General features: G+C 43.7%; 1 protein-coding gene across 1 annotated transcript in view; it reads right to left on the reverse strand.

Annotated features, from left to right (window-relative positions):
- Window positions 1-3,293: 3,293 nt before the first annotated feature.
- The window catches only part of PLOD3 (procollagen-lysine,2-oxoglutarate 5-dioxygenase 3), a 56,586-nt gene continuing 37,119 nt past the window's right edge, over window positions 3,294-22,760 (reverse strand). The window contains exons 8-19 of the mRNA XM_063449776.1: window positions 22,612-22,713; window positions 19,597-19,728; window positions 15,009-15,130; window positions 13,801-13,905; window positions 13,554-13,679; window positions 12,947-13,088; window positions 12,717-12,830; window positions 12,359-12,424; window positions 11,949-12,053; window positions 5,358-5,504; window positions 4,588-4,713; window positions 3,294-4,442 (exon numbers count right to left, since the gene is read on the reverse strand). Coding sequence (XP_063305846.1) covers window positions 4,287-4,442; window positions 4,588-4,713; window positions 5,358-5,504; window positions 11,949-12,053; window positions 12,359-12,424; window positions 12,717-12,830; window positions 12,947-13,088; window positions 13,554-13,679; window positions 13,801-13,905; window positions 15,009-15,130; window positions 19,597-19,728; window positions 22,612-22,713 — 1,443 coding nt within the window. The 3' untranslated portion in view covers window positions 3,294-4,286. The remainder of the gene's footprint in view (window positions 4,443-4,587; window positions 4,714-5,357; window positions 5,505-11,948; window positions 12,054-12,358; window positions 12,425-12,716; window positions 12,831-12,946; window positions 13,089-13,553; window positions 13,680-13,800; window positions 13,906-15,008; window positions 15,131-19,596; window positions 19,729-22,611; window positions 22,714-22,760) is intronic.

A 22,760-nucleotide genomic window follows, 5' to 3' on the forward strand; every position in this document is an offset into this window, starting at 1 on the left:
GTGGGTCTTGAGGACCTCAAGGACTGGTTTGGGAAACGCTGCTCTAGTTTATTTAGATTTATCACTAGGTAAATGAACTGCTTTTATTAATTAGCATGGACTAGAGCGACACCTAGTGGTCTATAAAGCTAAGTTCGGTTGGGTGAGGTTTTCCAGAAAAAGGAGGGAAATTCTTAACTGAAGAAAGGTGTATAGACTACTAAATGCTTTCCAATAGGAGATCTTCTCAATCTCCACAATTGTTTCAGCAATAATATTCAATAAAAAATGAAAATAATTTATTTATATATATATATATAATAAACAAATTTAAACCTATTTAGTTTAGAAAAACGTCGCCTGAGAGGGGATATGATAACATTATACAAATATACTCGAGGCCAATACAAACCATTGTGTGGAAATCTATTCACAAACCGGACTTTACATAGGACACGAGGCCATGCGTTTAGACTGGAAGAAAGAAGATTTCATCTAAGGCAAAGAAAAGGTTTTTTTTACTGTAAGAACAATCAGGATGTGGAATTCTCTGCCTGAATAAGTGGTTTTATCAGAGTCCATATAGATGTTTAAACAGCAACTAGATGCATACTTGCAAAAACAGAATATTCAAAGATATAATCTTTCAATTGATCCAAGGATAAATCTGACTGCCATTCTGGGGTCAAGAAGGAATTTTTTTCCTAGTTTGTTGCAAAATTGGAAGTGCTTCAAACTGGGTTTTTTTTGCCTTCTTTCGGATCAACAGCAAAAACCAAATGTGAGGAAGGCTGAACTTGATGGACGCAAAGTCTCTTTTCAGCTATGTAATATATATATATATTATATATATATATATACACACACACACACACACACATATTATATATATATATATATATATATATATATATATACACACATACACACATACACACACACACATTCCTTTAATTTGTTTCTCTTTTTTATATCTTACTAAATAGCCACATTGTTAAAACTCCCTATTGATTATTTATATAGCTCCAACAAATTCCAAGTGAGTTTGCCACGAGCTCCTGGAGGAGCCTCCTTGCCAGCCTCCTGCCCACAGACTATGGGCCCTGCAGGGAAGCCTGTAAAACACTACCAAACTTGACTGTTAGCACAGATTTCCCTGGAACGGTTTTGGGCATGAGACCATGTGCACGGTGGGTCAAAACTATGACTTCCAGGAAATTCCTGAACCCCTTATATTGATCTGGGTGATTTTGGATATGTTAGTTCACCCAGATCAGGGCTATGTGACAGGAGATGTGACTTATGGGGATATGTTGTATTTTAGGGTACTTATTGGACTTTATAAAAATTCATTTTTACTGCCTGGCAATAATAAGTTATTGTATTATCTACCTTAATTGTATCACAGGCAGAGGGGAGGGATTGTGTACTGTATGTGGGAGTGTTGTTCATTGTTACATTGTTTTGATTGGCTTGTATACTTTGTGTCCTGGGAAATTCCTTGTAAGGACTAGAGCTAATTCCCAATTTGGCCCCAGTCAAGCCACGCTGCGGTTTGTCCGCCTGCTACGCTCTCCGGACTACGAGAGGTCTACCCACTGGAAGTTGGATCCTGGTCTTGGGTCCAGGGTGGGTGGAGGACGGCAAGACCCCAACCAAGCTGCTGCGGTTCGTGGGGTGTACGGTGGTTTTGTTGTTCCAGTGCAGTGATTATGGTACTTGGAAGCAGCGATAGACAGAGGTACCCGGTCGGGGTGCCAGGCGGTCCGTTACAACAGCGCTGTACAATGGGTGGACTAACAAACATGTAACCAGACAAGTTGGACGCACAGGAACAGAGGGATTGAGGACCTTCCTAAAGTGAGATTACATGTTAGAGGGAGTGGGTATATAGTGACACAAAGAGTAAGGGTAGGAGTAGAAAAGTAGATTGGTAGAATAGTATTCAATCTTTGCTGTCATAAACTAGAGGTCGCTATACCAATATTTATTGATCATTAACTTTTATGGCTAATGCCAGTGCTTACTTTTGTCAGTATTTGGCTCACTATGTGCTTTTAGGATCTTTTTGAAAATATGTTTTCATTAAAATATGATTTAGTCATCACCACATTATTCATTTTGGTCAGCATGTTTCCGCACTCTAGTCAGACTGCGGAGTGACGAAATGCGTTGGGCAAAGCTTGCAGTGACATTGACACATACTTCCACTTTGCATTTACGTGACTGGTGCCCTGCACGGTCAGTATTTTAATGTTTCTATTAAGCGGTTTCTCACACGAAATGCGTTCCACGCCATGTTTTTTTTATTATAGAAGGCCCTCTTTGTGTGAGCAAGTTCGTGAGTGCAACATGTAGAATACATCAAATCCCAGAGGCAGGCACACTTCGGCCCTCTGGATACTTTATAGTACATCTCCTATAATGATCTTACAGCCATAATGCTGGGGAGAAGTAATCCACATCAAGCGGTCATACTGCATTTTTAGGAGGTATTGCACTTGTTATTTTTGTATTTGCTAGATTGGCTTTATCTTCAATGTTCGGTTTGGTTTATAAACCTTATGAGAATACACAGCCTTAACGGAGCTCATTATTACACAATGTATCATTCACTGGAAAATAGTATGAACAAGACACATCTATCTGTAACTCTTCGCACCATGTGAAAAACTGTAAATATCAAAATTCTCCTTAAAAAAAAAAAAAAAAAAAAAACTATTTGGTGAGATCCAAAATGTATCGATCTTGTGTTAACCCCCAGTCTCTGGTCTGCTATTCCTCCTTAATTTGTACCCAAAGCAGAGATCACAAATAATACAAAGAAAACAGATTCCCATCATAGCCTGGGTTGGTCTGTGCCCTAAAACTAACTGTACTGAATATCACAAAATTCTTCTTCTTTTTTTTTTTTTTGTTTTTTTTAAACACAGAGTGCGAGCCGGCATTCAAACTCTCCTCACTCTATTAGACCTTATTTAATACGAAATTAAAAATATAGAATTCTACACACATTTCAGGAATCAAAAAACTGTCATGTCACCCAATCTTTCTCCTTGTCCACATCTCAGTTGAGACAGACTAAAGGTCTCTCCTTCATAACATTACATCTGCAAACCCACCAGGTACGATGTGCAGTGGGGCCCTAGCTGACATCCATAGGATCCTGTGTGACTGACATGTTCACCCTTATACCAGGTGTTGACTCTGTATCGAACAATAAGCAATTGCTCTAAATCTGATACGGGAAGAGGTTATTTATAAACAGGGTGATCATTTTGGCTTTGTCTTCCTAGAACAAACATACACCCTGCTTAGAATAGAGAAATACTTTATTGAAACAATGTGAAGAGGTTTACAGGATTCTACTAAAAAAAATAAAATAGGTGAAATAGCGCAGCAAATAATTTAAAGCACTTTGTACAAAAGGCTGCAAATCTGCTTAAGAAATCATTTAGTCTGGCAAAAAAAAAATATCACAAATTTCTCCCCCTCTCCTCCAAATGAATTTGAAATGACCCTCCTGTCAGCCAAGAGCGCTTCTTGCTCGGATATTCAACATACTAAGCTCTCACATACTGCTAATGCCGTATAATAGTTTCTTACCATGATCCAGTCCATGAAGCAAATATGCTGAATTCTGGTATGTGCTACAAAAATATACTAACACTTGCTCTTGTGCAAATTACTTAACAGTTCATTTTGTGCAAAATTGAAAGCTTTTGGTAAATTTAAGGCAATTTGGGTTCAAAGTGATTGAGGCAATGGCATGATTATAAATTTTTGGTACAAAAGGTTTTACAATTTAAATTGCATTAATAAGGAAGAGTAAGAGCAGGCAATAAAAACCCCACAGCGAAACGCGTTGTCCATTCTATTCAGATTGTTTCCAGAATATGGCACAGGCTCGCATCGGGGACTAATCTTTTACCACTGAAAGACCAATACCTTCTAATACATTCTCTATTAACAAGACTATAGAGAGATCTGCTTTTAGGATAGTGTTGTGAAAGGAGAGAGGCAGTATTCAATCAACACTTCAATTTGAGCAGTGTGTAAACGCGGGATAGATGGAGGTAAGTAACCAGTCCTAGGGTGACTTCTAGTTGTCATATTACATTGATGTACCACAGTAATTAATGCCCCAGGCGTGTCCATGCCATGTTGCGATTAACATGTTATGTTGGCCCTCAGTGGAAATGTTCCTGACTCCAGAATCTAACGGATGAGCTGGGATAGGCGTGCATTCTCCACCTTGCAGTGTCCGACCAGTTTGGGGAGGAGGGATAATGAAGAGTTCCACAGGATCAAGGATCTACAAACGAGACCATGATATAGCGGGTTCCACTAGTGGTAGGGAGACCCTCGTGGTAATGGGTGAGGCGGCCCGGGTGAATAAAGGTCCAGCCTTTGCGGGGAGCTTCCGCTCTGCATTTGTATCGGATGAAGTGGCAGCCACCTCCCTGAGAGAGAGAGAGAAGGGATAATGGGTGATCTTTATGTATATGTCGTAGATAGATACACATATATATCTATATCTATATATCTCTATCTACATGGTGTGATAGCGCACACCATGCAGTAAGGACAGAGAAAGGAAAATCTTACCTCGAAGTCCACCCCTTTGCTGTTGAGGGCGATGTTGATTGTAAATGTGGAGGAGTCGTGATGGGGACGAAGAGAGGGCTGCTCATCCGGTCTGTAACGCACTATGAAGTTTAGGAGGGCTTTGGCCTAATACAAAACAACAATCAAGAAGGAGACTGTAATGCACAGGGGTATCTTCACACCTAGTATCACTGAAAAAAAATTGTCCCATTCCAATCATTTTAGGACCATATTGGTGTAATTAGAGGATAAACTCCAGAAAGAGTCAGAGAACACATTTTCACAAAAATATACACACTGTAAACGTAGGGTGGAACGGATCCTGAAAATATCTATGCTCAATAGATCAGCCTAGTGACCGGGCATGCACAAGTAGGCACAGAATTGACCTGCCAACCTAACCTCCATCAGATGTGATCAACTGTGGCACTCGGCAAGTTTGTAGACTACTTTAATGCAGTCCACACACCCTCTGCATGGTTTTATCACGTTTAAGGGCCTTCTAACGCAAAACACTACACAAACCATGTTCTTTAAAGGATTGAATTTTCTCTGTCTTCCTTTCCGATTATCTTATGCTTGGCCCAGTTATCTTTTCTTTCATGTGGCAATATTCTCTATAAATATATATCTATGAATAATCACTGCATCTTTAACACTAACCTTTGCAGTCAACTAATATAAAATAGAATTGTTTGCTAGCACCTTCACAGCTGCCGAATACCACTCTACATTAGACACGCAATACATTAGCAGAGACCTTCCATTACCTTGGTGTAATATCCCGGGAAGAGTTTTTCAGTAACCGGAGCAATATATTCCAATAAGAACTTCAGCCATTCATCCTGGTAACCAATTTGTGTCATGTGAATATCCACCGTGGGAACATTCTCATAGCCCCCCGCTAGACGTTGATCCTGTAGTAAAAAAAGATTAATATTAAATATTACCTCCATTAAGCACCATTTAATACAAAACAATTTTATTAGCTGCCTCCCCCGGCCTCCCGAGCACCGGGACTGTAGAGTTTTTCTCCGGCGGTTCCCGCGTGTTTGCTTGCAGCCTCCTGGGACCTTGCGCTATTGCGTGAGACCCTGACGACTGGAGCCTCTCTCCCCTGCCGACCCAGCGTTCATCCGTGGCGGAGGGGGAGTCCATGGGTACCTTTGTACCCCCGTACCCTTTCAGCTGGGGGTCCTTCCCCATGGGAAGTGCGGCCCATGGGTCTCCCCTCATAGGACGCAGAGACGCAGAGTAAGGCGGGTGCCGGCTCTCAGGCATGGGTAGATTGCCATCTCTGCTAGTTGAGGGCTTTCTGGCAAAAAGCTTACTGATTCTATCTCGGCCCCAAGCACCTCACAGCTGTCTCTTCTAGGAAGATTTGAGTTGGGTGATGCATTTATGAAGTCATAAGAACATTAACCCTTCATGGATAAATGTCTTGATAGTCTTGAGCCTGCCTCATTTTTTTCTACTTTTCCTTACCCACATGTATATCTGTTTTTTCTACATTCACTCCTCCAGGGACATCGGACTCTTGCCTGCCCCTGTCAGGTTAGGGTCTACTCATGCAGTCTGTGTGTACTACTCCTTTTGCCTTGGCGTGCATTCCCGGCACGGTGTTTCTCTAGTAACCTTTTTTTTTATAGCTTTTCTACGTTTTTTCTGTCTGTAGCCGCATCACCTAATATCCTTGTTTTATATAGTTTGGTATACTTATTTCCCATTTTCTTTTAGTTTACCTTGTTTCTACTTCCTGACGGTCATATTGCCTTTTGTATATGCTTTCCCTCTATTTCACAGTATTTTGGTTTTCTATCGCTTATTTTGTTTTGCGTCTTTCGGTTTTCCTCCTGCTCGAGATGTCGAGAGGCCACGCCTCTGGCCTCCTCCGACCCCCATTCTCTCGAGGACTGCGGAGAACGTCTCCAGCGCCTCCTCGGGTACCGGCTGCCATCTTGGATCCCGTGCAATTGCGCAAGTTACCGGCTGCCATGTTTAGTTTTATTAGGTTACAGGCTATTGCAATGCAGATACTGAACGCAGTATTGGAGGGTGACTCCCTCTCATGATCTCAGCTCGATACCGAGATTGACTTCCTTACTAGAGGATGAGCCCCTCTCCTTTACGCAGCCCAACGCTGATATTGATGCTAATTACGTCAATAGAGGGTAAGCCCCTCTCAGATACTCAGCACGACACGGACACTACTGCCATTGTTAGAGGGTGAGCCCCCTCAAACTCAGCGTGAGGCTGATATGGCTGCTATTAGAGGGTGCGGCCCTCCTAACCTCAGCTGGATGCAGATATGGTTGCTTATTACATTATTAGAGGGTGCTGCCCTTTTGTGAACTCAACCCACTAATGATATCTATACTAGTTTCTCTATTAAAGGGGGAACCCCTCTCATAACTCTGCTTAACGGCGGTATTGTTACTAACTATGATATTAGTAGTTCGTGAACCCCTCATGAGATCAGCCGGACGCTGATATAGATACCAGTTACCTTGTTGGAGGGTGATGCCCTCTCGTATATTCATCTTGATCCTGACATGGAGACTAATTACCTTGGAGGGTGTGGCCCTCTCAATCACAGCCCGCTGACTATATCGAGGCCAATTTCTCATATGCACAGACCTATATTTATTATGTTTACGTAACAGTTTATTGCAGTATGTGATACGCATTTCCTTATTGCTCCACATGGATTTTTATCTTGTTACTGCCAGCCTTTATTAATCCTACAGGTTCTTACCAGAACAGGATCTGATTGATTATTAGAGGGTGACCCCTCGGGACCTCGGCCCAATATGGATATTATACTATGTTCTGTAGTTTTACCGCTGATGTTGCCACCCTTACAGTTCATATCGCTGCTTTCCTCACCGGAGCCTCTCAGTATTGCTGCTCCATACCAGCTGGGGAGTTGAAAGGAACCCCTACATTCCATCTTTCAGCTCATCTACCTGTTTGAGCTGGCTGTCTCCGTTGCGGCTCCTGTGTTTGACCCGCATTGCCTGGACCACTATGCCTACTTGCAGGATATACCACATGAGGTACTACTGGGGGGGGGGGGGGAGGAGGAAATCTCCCAGCAAATTCTCACTTTCCCTGGTATTGTATTGGGCAGAGTATGGGCTGTTTGTCTTGGCTGTCACGGTTACAGTTCCTATGATTGGCCGCTTTGTCGGTGCCACTGTGCCTCCCTACTGGATATACTCCTGGAGGTTTTTACGCTTACTGGATGAGTCTTGGTTATTACAGATATATCTACCATTTTTTACGCTGCGTTGTACTGTGCAGACAATCTTACACTGCTATTATTATTTATGCCATTATAAGAGGAAACAGGAGATTCTGACGCCTTTAAAGCGGAAGCAGTACTGGAACGGGGTAGACCCCCAACTCCAGATCGGAAAGTACATGGTACGCGCTAAGCGCGGGGACTGACCGGGGCCCCGGGTCAGTACGGCCTCCTCTAGCCATTAGCAATTTTGGGATGAATGGCGGGGGGTGAGGGGGAGGGCCTTTAAAGCCTCCGAAACGAAGAGCAAGTGCAAGAGTCAGTTTAGGAGGATTTTTCCTCTGTACACGAATCTCCCACAAAAGCCATCCTGGATTTCTCTTCCACTCACCCACCTGATTCAGTTACTGACAACAACAACTGTGTGGAATCGATAGGGATTTCCAGGTTCGATACGCATTCCGTTCGACAACTCAGGTAATTGAAAGCTGGCTCCTGCCCATTGGGCGACTCAGGGATCACAAAACCGGGAAGCGCTTGAAAGATTACGAGCGGTGTACACCAGGCCATTACTATCCGCTTTGGGCGCAATGACTCCAGAGTTCAATATCAGGATCGACACTGACTTCGCAAGGTCGGGACACAACCTTTTGCTGGGGTATTGATCAAGATCTGAATCTGGCACAGGTCAAGCTATCCGACATTCTCATACCCTGACACGGATCCTGCCTCTGGTGGATGAAACCCCTTTGCAAAATACTCCCCTTGTTTATTCTGTCATTGGAGAAGGGGCCTGATGTTCTATTGTTGGGGTGCAATAATCTAAGATATATATTCATATAGATACCAAAATTTCAGACCTCGAGTTCATAGGACTGGGTCCCTTGACGTAGAGCCTATTCTTGAGAGCAACATTCTACACACAGACCTATATACCACACTCAATTATGACCTATCTTGCGGGTGACTTGCGTTCCATCGACCCCTTTTGGCAGGGCTGAACAGCAGCGGGGTAGTACATACAGCAATTAGGACCACTCCACCCTCTCCCTATACATTCTGCAGCCCCATTGGAAGACACCGAAACCCAGACCCTGGTCGACATGGACCAATTCAGTTATTCAATGGACACCAGGGGGTTGCTTCTGCGGCACCATCCTTCTGGTTCGACTGAAGTCAGACGACTTCCATATCCTCTACACTCCTGTGCCATTTACCAACGTTGCTAGACTCCCTGTGGAATGACCGGCCACACTAGGTCCACCTGTCTGCCCTTCGGCCAGAACTCGGCCCTTTGTGTTCCACCAAGCGGCTACAAACAATGACTGCTAGTCTTCGGTCCCAATTAGCTCAAGGTTCCGGACTTCTTATCGCTCTTCTGAAACGACACCTTAGGAAGAAAATCTCGACATCTACTAACGCTCGTTGTTTGTATCTTGAGGCTTCACAGTCTGCCAAGGACATCGAGCCTCACATTCCCCTGCAGGTGGGTTTATTGGGATTCTGTATAGACACTCCCTTAGGAGTTTTTTGTCTACCGCAGTCACAAGTTCCTCAACCCACTTCGAATATTGGAGTCAGCTAGGGTGCAACCAGATGCCCCTCCGCACACTAGCCTGCATGGTAGATTTCTTGGGTGAAAACACTCGCTTCGTAGATCAAGGGGAACAGAGAGGCTCCGTTCGGTCCTGTCCAGTCTTGTCCCAATCTTTATCGTGGACTCAGACGCGAATCTTGTGGTTGCAGAACTACAGGCATGACCCTTGGATGATCGGAGAAGCCGCCTTCTACAACAAGAAGGGAGTACAGATGGCAGTTTCTTTCGCTAGCCCAAGCCAGCCAGTGCCTTTCAAACTATTGCATCTGACGGAGAATGGTCATCATGTTGGCATTACAAGACATCAACCTCCTTGACAGAACAAGATCACAGCTTCCCAAGTACAGCGAATCTTACAGCGTTTTGGGTTCTGGTCTGCTCTTGGAGGATCATCAACGACGGGCATCTTCATCGATCGATCTTACGTCACATCTCGCGGTTGATGGGTCCATTTGGGTCTTATTTCATTATACCCGAGATTACTTGCCAGCGACACAAGCATCGTTTGATTTGTTGGCTGAGCGTTAAAACAGCAAATATGAAGCCTCCTGTCATGTTATAAAATTTGTAGATTATGCTAGCTTTAGTGTACCTATAATCTTAATTTTATTAAGAACAGGAGACGAATATTTCCCTCCCTATTTCATCCCTTCCCTTGTTTGGTTAGTTGTCAGATGTTTGGGGTAATTAGGTGATTATACAACTCTGCTACCGGTCACTTGTTCATGTTACCGCTTCCTACCTAAGGTTTGGGATCTCTGAAAATTACGGTAATTCTGGTTGTTACACTGGGCGCCTGCATGTTTGTTCAGAGTACATTTCATTATCTAACCAATCCTTTCAAATCAGTTTCTCTCGTTTCAGTTTACAGTCAGTCCTTGGTGCCATGTTTGACATTTCTTCTCGGATGGATGACATTGTTGCATTTGCATTTGCTGCCTTTTGTTCTGTTTTTGTTGCAGCTTGAAAGAGGTAGTTGTGTGGGGAGGAGAGTTTTATTGTACCCAAATTTTTTCTGATTGGTTGTTGTGACGAGACCAATCTCGCCACTGTGCATTGGAGGAGCCTGGTTGCCTATGGCCCCATGTTGAAACAGCCTATGGCCCCATGTTGAAACACTTGATTTTCCCCTGCAAAGACACGAAAGCCAGGTCATTCGGTGCTTGCCCTGTTTGAGCGGTGATACCCCAGATAGCTATGCCATGGAGCCCATTCGTATAATGAAAGACTATGGGAAAGACTTTGCCTCCATGGTAATTGAACTGTATGTGTGTTATCTGAGCGCCATTCAGTAATAATGTGCACTCAGATCTGAGCTATCTGGGGATATGTTGAATGTACCTGTTTTATGCAATGGCTGCACAGTTATATATTTGTATGTATTTTATTGTCTTTTACAGCCATGTATTCAATTGAGTTTTGCCTCTGTCCTTGGAGATAATTGGATTACTTCCCAATTATCTCCAGGATAGAAGACTCTGTGGAACTGGTTTTGGTCAGAAAAGCGATGCTTCATTTGGTCACAAAGGACTACGATCTATCTTTTTAACCACTGGACCAATTTGTATGATTTTGATGTATGTTTGTATTTGGAGTTTTATGTGAATGTGATGCATACGTTTAAAGTTATGAATAATGTGGAAAAACTGTTTTTTTCTGCCGGTGATAATTACATTACCCATTGTGTAAGATAATTATATCACAGGCAGAGGGGAGGATTTTGTGTGGGAGTGTCTGAGTGTATTGTACGTGTTTATTGGTTGTTTTCCAAAACCCTGTGGTTGGTACTAATGTGTAAGAATGTGTATATAAGAACAAGAAACCCACAGCTCTGTCTGTTCCTGCTTGACCCTCAAAACGGAGCCTTGTCTCATTCTTGGGGGGATTTATTGCATGCTGTTCCAGTTTGACTGCTAGGAGTGTAAACCTATTTGTATGTTTTTTCCTATTCAGCTGTTTACAGCATTCGTATGTTTGAGAGCATTCATATGCTTCTCCGGTTCTGTGTATTGGTGTCTACAGTAGCTGTGCCTGTGTCTCTGGAAGGGAAGATCTACTAAACGGCTTTTAACCCCCTTTTATGTCTGGGGGTGCCGTTACATTTGTTTTTTCTCTGTGTTAATGTGCTGCTGTGGAGTTCTAGTAAAGAGAGACTTAAGGATATATTCGCCTCCTGTCATTAAAAAAAAGTAATATTATAGGTATGCTAAAGCTAGCATAATCTACAATTGTCCATCACTTCAAATTATTATTTATTTATTTTTCGGCCTTTTGTATTAACAGCATAAATGTTTTTAAAAGGCTTAACTCGACGGATTTGTGTCTTTTTTAAACCTAGATTTCTGTGTAACTATGAAACCAGCCAAGTTAGACACAGAAGATAATGAAATGTTTACAGTCTAGGTTCTCTAATGAAGGCCATCGTGCTGCTCATCATGTGAACAGATATAGAGTAAGGGGTGAGGAAAACTGGGGCTATCACGGGAACAGCAACACCCTCACATCACAGGCTCAGCTTACCTCGTTCCTGCCACCCGACCACTGCCCAAAATTCTCCATCTCTTCCACAAATTCATCGCACATTACATCATTAAAAATGGGGAACCAGTAAACATCAGGGCAGGGCTGCCAAAATAAAAACAAAACACACAACATCAACTGCAATCAAATGCAAGAGCTGACAAGTAAAGGACTATTCTAATTAATTTCTGTTTCTACATTTCCTGCACCCAGAGAGAGCAATGCCAGTACACAAATAGTCATGCTTGATGTATGTGGTTTGTTTTTTAATGATGTACCATAGCCTGTTCAGGGGAAGGGGTCTCCGATGGAAACCCTGTTAGGGTGTTTGTGTGCATGGTGCGTATATTGGCAAATCCCACCCCCCTCCAAGGCCACAACAGTTATGAAGGGAGGAATTTGATAATTACCTGTTCGTAGTAATCCTCCTCAAATACCTTGGAGTAATCCTCATGAATATATTTCTCCTTCCAATCCTGGAGATGTAATGATATCAGGATTAGGATAAAATCAAGTGAAATAGACAAACTTTGATCAGACTTGCACTCTACACCCCCAAAATCTACCCCCAGTGTATCTCTTACCCCATTGGCTGCACAATCTCTTACTCTCTACCATTCTACCTAAAGTAGTCACCCAATCTCCCTGTCTTTCCACTATTCTCCCCAATAACCCTGCAACCTCTCCCAATCTCCCCATCACCCCCTCCCAATCTCCCTGCAACCTCTCCCAATCTTCCTGCAACCTCTCCCAATCTTCCTTTCTCACCACTGGGTTCTCGAAGATCTGCCACAGGTCATTGTGTAGATGGGATGTATTGTATCTGGATGTGGAGATCAGACGTCCAAATTCATCTCGGTTACTGATGTGGAGGAACACACCCTGAAATGACAGACAGTATTCTTAGTTTGCCAGGTTAGACCTTTTCTAGTAATATAATGAATCATGTAAATAAATACATTATGATGATGCATTAGACAAGTCAGACTATTGCTTACTTGATCTCGTACACTCTTACAAAATGCCATATCGGGGTCTGTCTGGGAGGAGGTGAAGATGTTTTTGTGCAAAAGTTCACGGCGCAGAGTCTCTCCTCTTATTAGATACACATGAGCAATATATGGCACATTCCACACACCCCTAAATGGAAGAAGAATACATTATCAATAAAGAAGGTGGAGCATGAACCCTTCACTCACACCCCCCCCGTGACAGAACAAAGGGGACTATGAGTCAGTCCCTCCCCCAACAGAGTGACATTGACATAGATAAGGGGCGCTATCAGTCTGTCCATTGACACAGATAGGGAACGCTTTCAGTCTGCCACTCCCCCAACATACTAACATTGACATAGATAGGGGGCGCTATCAGTCTGTCCCTCCCCCAACAGAGTGACACTGGCGCGATCAGTATGTCCCTCCTCAAACAGAGTGACATTGGCCAAGATAGGGGGTGCTATCAGTTTGTCTCTCCTCCAACAGAGTGACATTGACATAGATAGGGGGCGCTATCAGTCTGTCCATTCTCCAACAGAGTGGAAATAGCACAGACAATGTACTCTATCAGCATGTGCCTCGCTCCGCAGGGTGACACAGGAACGCTTACACTCTTTTTCCTTGCACTATATCTACATAGTCCTCAGATCGAGCGTAGTATCCCTCCGGACTGAGTGCTCCCCAGAAGTTGGACCATAGTTTTCCGGCACGGGACACCATTGGGGCAATAACCTTCCTGTGAACAGTGAGGAGAACAGAGGTTCCATATCAGGCAAGTAACACACGATATTCAGAATATAAATCTGGAGTGAATTCAATCTCCTTAACTACACACCCCCCCTCCCCCAGCATCTCACTTGTTCTCCTGGATCAGAATATACAGAGTCTCAGGATTTGTGATTACAACATCTGCATCCAGACTGAAATAGTAGCCACAGGTGTCATCCTGACGGCAGAGGTCCCTGTGGGAGACAGAAAAAGTCACAACAAAGCTACACGTGGTATGGGGACACGCACACACCGTGTTTGCACACGGGGCACGGGGACGCACACACCGTGTTTGCACACGGGGCACGGGGACGCACACACCGGGTTTGCACACGGGGCACGGGGACGCACACACCGGGTTTGCACACACCGGGTTTGCACACGGGGCACGGGTTTGCACACACCGGGTTTGCACACACCGGGTTTGCACACGGGGCACGGGGACGCACACACCGGGTTTGCACACACCGGGTTTGCACACGGGGCACGGGGACGCACACACCGGGTTTGCACACACAGTGTTTGCACACGGGGCACGGGGACGCACACAGTGTTTGCACACGGGGCACGGGGACGCACACAGTGTTTGCACACGGGGCACGGGGACGCACACAGTGTTTGCACACGGGGCACGGGGACGCACACAGTGTTTGCACACGGGGCACGGGGACGCACACAGTGTTTGCACACGGGGCACGGGGACGCACACAGTGTTTGCACACGGGGCACGGGGACGCACACAGTGTTTGCACACGGGGCACGGGGACGCACACAGTGTTTGCACACGGGGCACGGGGACGCACACAGTGTTTGCACACGGGGCACGGGGACGCACACAGTGTTTGCACACGGGGCACGGGGACGCACACAGTGTTTGCACACGGGGCACGGGGACGCACACAGTGTTTGCACACGGGGCACGGGGACGCACACAGTGTTTGCACACGGGGCACGGGGACGCACACAGTGTTTGCACACGGGGCACGGGGACGCACACAGTGTTTGCACACGGGGCACGGGGACGCACACAGTGTTTGCACACGGGGCACGGGGACGCACACAGTGTTTACACACGGGGCACGGGGACGCACACAGTGTTTGCACACGGGGCACGGGGACGCACACAGTGTTTGCACACGGGGCACGGGGACGCACACAGTGTTTGCACACGGGGCATGGGGACGCACACAGTGTTTGCACACGGGGCATGGGGACGCACACACGGTGTTTGTATACATGGTATGGGGGGTCAATGCTGTGGGTGCAGGACCAGGGTTTTGTTATTTTGGGTACTCACATCCCCATATCTCTTGCCTCGCCCTGACTCAAAGCTTCCTCGGGTCCCACGATTTTGATGCTGGAAAACTCCTCCTTGTGCTTGTCCCAGAAAGCCTGGATGTGCTTTTCGTGATAAACTTCCTGTACGGAGGGAAAAATTTACAGTTTGGTAAGAGAAGAAGAGAACATCCATAATATAACGACTAAAAAATAAACCGAGACCAGAATAAAACATCTACTATGGATCATCTGGATAACGAAGAACTAGATTCCAGACACAGGCAGTGCTGGAGTTACACCAGCTATTAATGCCCACATATAGACTGCACCGGGAGACCAGAATAAAACATCTACTATGGATCATCTGGATAACGAAGAACTAGATTCCAGACACATGCAGTGCTGGAGTTACACCCGGTATTAATGCCCACATATAGACTGCACCAGGAGACCAGAATAAAACATCTACTATGGATCATCTGGATAACGAAGAACTAGATTCCAGACACAGGCAGTGCTGGAGTTACACCAGCTATTAATGCCCACATATATACTGCACCGGGAGACCAGAATAAAACATCTACTATGGATCATCTGGATAACGAAGAACTAGATTCCAGACACAGGCACTGCTGGAGTTACACCCGGTATTAATGCCCACATATATACTGCACCGGGAGACCAGAATAAAACATCTACTATGGATCATCTGGATAACGAAGAACTAGATTCCAGACACAGGCACTGCTGGAGTTACATCCGGTATTAATTCCCACATATAGACTGCACCAGGAGACCAGAATAAAACATCTACTATGGATCATCTGGATAACGAAGAACTAGATTCCAGACACAGGCAGTGCTGGAGTTACACCAGCTATTAATGCCCACATATATACTGCACCGGGAGACCATAACATACTCTATACCAAGCATGTCAAACTTGGCATGAACAGATGCCACAAAGTAAAGATTTGCGGCCCACCTGCCCTGTGGCCACTTAGTGCTGTGGCTGCGACCAGTCGCAAGACAGGAAAGATATTTCCCATCTGATTCTTGTCTTCCATCCAACGGCCAATCACGTGCTCCCGCGGCTGCAAGAGCGCAGAGTGGCCGTCTTCCCTCCTGCTTGCAGTGCCAGCCACTACCCCTTCCCTCCTGCTCGCAGTGCCAGAGGAGCGTCTGGCCTGCTTGAGCAGAGAAGAGCAGGGCTGTAACTGGATGGAGGATGGGTGTCTCTTCTTTAGGTAGGAGAAGAGGGGCTTGGGGGACCTTACTGTGTAGTGTGATAAATTGGGGGGAGGAGACAGTGTATTAATTTGACGGAGGGAGGGGGCAGTGTATTCATTTGGGGGAGGGAAGGGGCCAGTGTATTAGAGTGGTGAGAGGAAGAGGCAGTGTATTAGAGTAGTGGGAGAGGGGGCAGTATATTAAATTAGGGGAGGGATGGGGGCAATGCATCAGAGTGGTGATAGAGTTTTAGATTGGGTGGGGGGGGTGTAATATATTGGGGGAGGGGAGGCAGTGTATTGGATTTGTGGGCAGTGTCTTAGATTGGGTCTGCATGGAGGCACTGAACACTGCCCATGGAAATGCTGATTGGCTGTGCAGCTTTTTGCCACATGTGCACAATAACCTCCCACTTCCTATGGGAAAGCATTGGATTGGCTGAGATCATCAAGTTTGAAAGCCAAAGTGAAGAACACACTCATAGAACTTCGAAATAAACAGGATAACATCATTCGTTTTTTACAGCTGTGAAACAGCATACATTCACCATTTCAGTCCCATTACCAAACTTTTCTCAATATGTCAAAATTGGTGGACTGAAACATTGCTGTGTGTCCCTCTGGTGTCATTAAGGGTACTATTTTTTGCGCAGTTTGCCTGGCTTTTAGCTGTCACGTTACCAGGTTGCTTTTAGTCTTGAAAGTAAGTAACTAGTTTTGTCTAGGGCCTTAGTTGGGATATTTGTGCTCTCAGACCCTCAGAAGGAGAAATTTGGTTCGTGTTAGTAAGGTTGGCTTGTTCGGTTTGCCACTTTCTCAGTTGATCTTTCGATCGTTTTTTGAGAAAGGATTCTCTCCTGATGATTAGCCCTCTAATCACTGGCTTGTGTGCTTGCCATGTTGTGTTGGGTGAGATGCCTTGTGTCGTGTTGTCTGTAAAATAGCATTGTATGTCTGTCTCCAAGTCTGTTGTAAACTGAAGGTATGTGAGAAGTGACTCATTAAGTCTCCATGGGCTGCTGTGAGTCGGGTCGAATAAGTCCTCCAGGAGCACCGGGGCGTGGTCAGACCACGAGATCTGGCTTATGACGCAACTATCTACTTGAGTAAGGTGTGATCCCTGTATTAAAAAGCCATCTATGCGGGAATAGGTGTTGTGTATGTTTGAGAAGAATGTATATCCCCTTTCTTCTACATGGATCGCTCTCCAGGCATCATAGTAATGACGTGTGAAGTAGGTTCACTAAGGCCTTGCTTTGCCGTTTTAGTGGACGCATTCTTGGTTTGGAGGGTGACATCGTAGAGATCACTAATGGATCTAGCACGTGATTGAGGTGTCTGCAAATCAAACTTATACCTTGTTGGAGAGAGACGACTTTGTGTAATATTTTGTGGAGAAAATTACGTTCCTCCGTGTTAGGGGCATAGATACTAGTTATAGTGTATAGTACATCATTAAATGTGCCAATAACGATAATGTATCTGCCCTCCTCATCTCTGACCTGGCTGTGGAGAGTAAAGGCTACGTCTTTGCTAATAAATATGGAGGTTCCTCTCGATTTAGTGAGAGAATTGTTGCGTGGAATTGGTGGGGGTAGTCTTGTTGGAACAGTAGGGAATGAGTCTGGGTCTTAAAGTGCATCTCCACGTTCAATCTTTGGGACCAGAGTTCCTTCCGCAAAAAGTATATTTTAGCAGGGACACTCAGTCCTTTCACATTATAAGTGTATACTTTCATGGGGGTTGGTAGACTATAGTGTGAATTGAAACATGCAGTGTTAACATTAGATTGAGGAGCACCTCCCTTCCCAGCGCAATCAAGCTGGGAGGCTCTCCCCTGGGTTTTAGTAATTGGTTAGACGACTCTTTGGACCTTTTATGTACCCCGGACCCAGTCTTGTCTCTGGACCTTCTTGGGAGGATAGAAATCAATTCGGTTGCCAACTTAAAAACATAATAAATATAGGTAACAAAACACAACATAAAACGTGCCTAATTTAAGGCGGAGCACCAATGTGTGGTGCTGTGGGGGTAGAAGCAATCTGCTTCCATTTCGGTGCTTGATGGTTTTCACCAGCTAGTTAGCATGTGGGAATATTAATACTTTGTGACCCTTATTGTGCAAGAGGGTTGCATACCTAACTGGTTAGAAACTTTATTTTTTTTATTTTGAAGTCTAAGGTAACACCTTAGTTTATGCGTTCACCTGGTTTGGCGTTTAGTGCCACGAGCGCCTTGTTTATGGGGCTAGAGGTTAGCGTTTGTCTACCCATAGGCTTACTGGGGCCAATTTGTATTCTGTCTGAAATTAAAGGCTAATATGGCATAAAAAGTAGCAGTGCTGTTCGGCAATTCCTTCTCATGGTCTCGCATTCCTCCATGGTGGTGAGATTTGCGGAGGATTCGTCTTGTCTATGGAGGCACTCTGTAGTTCCAATCCCCAACTTCTGAGGCCCACAATGCCCGCTTTGAGTGTCGAAAACACCGCCATCTTCCCCATGTGTGGAATCATGAGCTTTACAAGGTATCCCCATTTGTATGGCATCTTGTTCCTGCACAGGTGTTTGGTGACTGTCGAAAAGGACTTGCCCCTTTTCAGCATGAAAGCAGAAATGTACATGCCCTTACCACATCAAGGGGTCATGTTTTTTACAGACATCTCGTGGTATGTCCGCGGAGATAAACCTGGGTTTTGGCACCCTGTGGTCAAGTAACAGCATATCATGGGGTATCTCAGGAATGAATATTTTAAATAGACTTAGTATGTAGGCATATAAATCTGTCAGGCCCACAGGCTCAGGAATACCTCTTAAGCAGAGGTTGTTCCGCTGCGCCCTGTCCTCCACGTTCTCGTTTTGGGAGGGGATCCCTTCTACTTTAACAGCCAGGCTGTTGTGGGCCTCTGCAATTTTCGCCATCTTGTCTTCCAAGGTCGCAGGCCTGAGTGCCGAGTTCTCGTGTGTCCGCTCGTATTTGTTTTAGGGAGGCTTGTAATGTTTTCTGGATTTTGTCATGCATAAGGTCCAGCATCCGCTGTAGCACCCCTTGTGTGATTGGGGAGCCTGAGGGAACGGCACTTTGTGAGCAGGACTGCTCTTCGTCTGCGCCATCTTGTAATTCTTCCTGCAGGAGTGCCGGCTTGGGTGGTTGGTTTTTCACCTCAAAGGAGGAATTTTTGTCTCCCTTGTCAGTGAGCCTTTTGCTCTTGTGTGGAGACATTGCGGGCGAGTAGTCTCAGCTCTGCCGGTGAGCTGAGCTACAGGGAGACAAGAAACACCGGAAATGCAGGATATCGATTTTTACATGACTTTTTTCGCTGTAAATATGCTTTTTGGAGGGGAGGAAGGGATTAGATGTTCAGAGTAGATGGGAACTCACACTGTTATGAATGTAGAGTAAGAGGCGATTTCGTGGGTAGTCCAACGTGGCCAATCTCTCCAGAAATTGAGGGAGGAATGGTGTTGGCTGCTCAATGAAAATTCCAAGAAGAATACGAGGCAAAGCATCGTCCTACAGGAGAGAAAAATAAGTTATATATCACCTGGTAGTACCTCAAGTAAAGCCAGCTCAGCCCATTCCGGTAGCACCTGACAAGATAATGTAATTTTGTCCTGAGTTTAAAAATACCCAGTGTTTACATGCTTTTTTGCAAGTTATAGGGCTATAAGTACAAGTAGGATATTGCGGTTTCAAAACATACATTTTTAAAATGTATCAATAGTGGCATTGTAACACTTTTATCTGTCAAATCTCTGAATAACACAGTGGCAAACCTAGCCACTTCTGGACACTTAGGGTGAATATTTCGTTAACTGTTGCTATGCTCGTTGTATATGCAGTGTGTTGCATTCGGCTGAATATTATATCAGTTATGGTTTTTTTTTTATGTAAAACTGTATATTTTGCTGTATGGAGAGATAATGTGATTAACAGTACATTAAAGCACAGTCCTCTGTAGTAAAACCCCTGCAATGTCATTCAGGAAACCCCTTTCATGGGGTCTTGCATAAATACTGTGACGGTGGAATAAAATGACAGTTGGCTCCCAGACTGTGTGTCGTCTAGTCCTTGGGGAAGAGGGATTATTATTACGCTGCCTGTGTTTTACCTGCTTTATCCTGACTACCAGCGGAGATACCGTGGATTATACTGCTACTCCGCTACAAACACCTCACATGTACATTTTTTTTTTTTTTAAAGTAGACAACCCAGGGTATTCAATATGGGGTATGTCCAGTCTTTTTAAGTAGCCACTTAGTCACAAACACTGGTCAAAGTTAGCGTTCATATTTGTTTGTGTGTGAAAAAAGTAAAAAACAAAATTGAACACTACTAAAAAAGACTGGACATACCCCATTTGCAATACCTTGGGTTGTCTTCTTTTACAAATGGTATGCCATCATGGGGGTAATTCTTATTCCTGGGCTACCATTCGCTCTCAAAGGCAACATAACCAACCTGGCAATTTTCAATGTAAAAATATTTGACCCATATACTTGACCTTGTAATTTTCAAAAACGCTTTAAAACCTGTACATGTTAAAACCTGTTATACTCGGGAGACTTTGCTGAACACAAATATTAGTGTTTTAAAACAGGAAAACGTATCACAACAATGAAATCATCAGTAAAAGTGCTGTTTGTGTGTGAAAAATGCTAAAAAAGTCACTTTCACTGACAATATCATCGCTGTGATATGTTTTACTATTTTGAAACACTAATATTTGTGTTCAGCAAAGTCTCCCAAGTAAAACAGTACCCCCATGTACAGATTTTAGGGTGTCATAGAAAGTTACAGGGTTAAACACAGTGCTAGCAAATTAAATTATCTGGACTTTCGGCCTGGGTTGTCAGGCAGGTCCCTCAAATTGCAATCAATAAAATTACTTAATTATGTAAAAATATTACATAAATACGCATGTAAAATTTCAATATATATGCATATTTATATATTTGAAGTCTACGTGTATATTTATATAATTATTTATGCAATTTTGTATATGGACATATGTATATTTCGTATTATTTTTATTTATATATACATAGATATATATATATACAATTTCATTCTAAGTGTATTTTGAGATATATATATATATATATATATTAATATCAAAATACAGTTAGAATAACATTTCATATAGATTATTTTTTATTATTATTACTTTAATTTACTTATTATTTGTAATATATATATATATATATATATATATACACACACACATATACAGAAAATCCAAATAAGATAGCACTCCCAGGACTTGTAAATCAGAAGATAAAACTTAACTTTTAATTCTCTTGAAAAAAATCAACGTTTCAGTCTGTTAACCACAGACTTTCATCAGTCCTGATGAAAGTCTGTGGTTAACAGACTGAAACGTCTATTTTTTCAAGAGAATTAAAAGTTACGTTTTATCTTCTGATTTACAAGTCCTGGGAGTGCTATCTTATTTGGATTTTCTGTATTTTGCTGGACAAGCACCGGGCATTTATACTTTGTGAGTGGAGTGCAAGATTATTTATATATATATATATATATATATATATATATATATATATATATATATATATATATATATATATATATATATATATACACATACACACACACACGTGTGTAATTTAATTATAAGTGTATTTTTATATTTATATATGTATATGTATATATTAATATAAAAATACACTTAGTATGACATTATACATACATACATACATACATGATATATAGACATAGTATATAGATATAATATATATCATATTTATATACACATACATAATTATATATTTTTTTATTAACATTTACGTGTATTTTTTATTTTATTTTTACACTAGCAGGGAGACTGCCTGTCAGCAGAGGCAGTCCCCTGGCAGGCAGACACTAGGAAACCTATTGTGACCATGTGATCGCTCAACAGAGCGATCACATGGCCCCCGGGGTCCTAATCAGCCATGGGGAGACTGTCTGGGCTGCAGGCAGTCTCCCCACACCGGGAGCACCGCTGAACGTCACCAGGGGAACGACGGCGATCGGGTAAGTGCATAAGACCGCTGTGACTGTTCAGGACTGTCAGCGATCGGCAACGCAAAAATGCCGATGACGGTCCTGAACCGTCACCGGTCCTTAAGGGGTTAAGCAGGCTTTTAAACAGTACATCTTCCTTTAGACTCTCAGGTTTAACTGCCTCTTCTCTCCCAGCGGTTAGACTCCCTGATGCCTTTAGAGGCTGACCGTTTAAACCCCCAGTGCAGGTTAATTACATTCACCTGAAAGGGCTGACTTCCACCAACTAACCCCATCATGCAGGAAATAGAGAGCGCTCCAATCTGTTACTTACATAGAAAGCCTCTGTGACCCTGCCACACTGTGTATAGTGTATAATAAGGTTTCTCTCACCTCCAGATCAGACAGGTCCAGCAGGTTATCATCACAAATCTCACACCCACCCTCATTGGTCCAGGCATTTGGCACATAGTTTGCTAAATAATTCAACTGCAACTGAAAGAGAAATGGGTTTAATTACACAGGAGCCAAACATCCCAATA

The sequence above is a fragment of the Pelobates fuscus genome, chromosome 3 (genome assembly GCF_036172605.1).
Source record: "Pelobates fuscus isolate aPelFus1 chromosome 3, aPelFus1.pri, whole genome shotgun sequence".
Taxonomy (NCBI): Eukaryota; Metazoa; Chordata; class Amphibia; order Anura; family Pelobatidae; genus Pelobates; species Pelobates fuscus.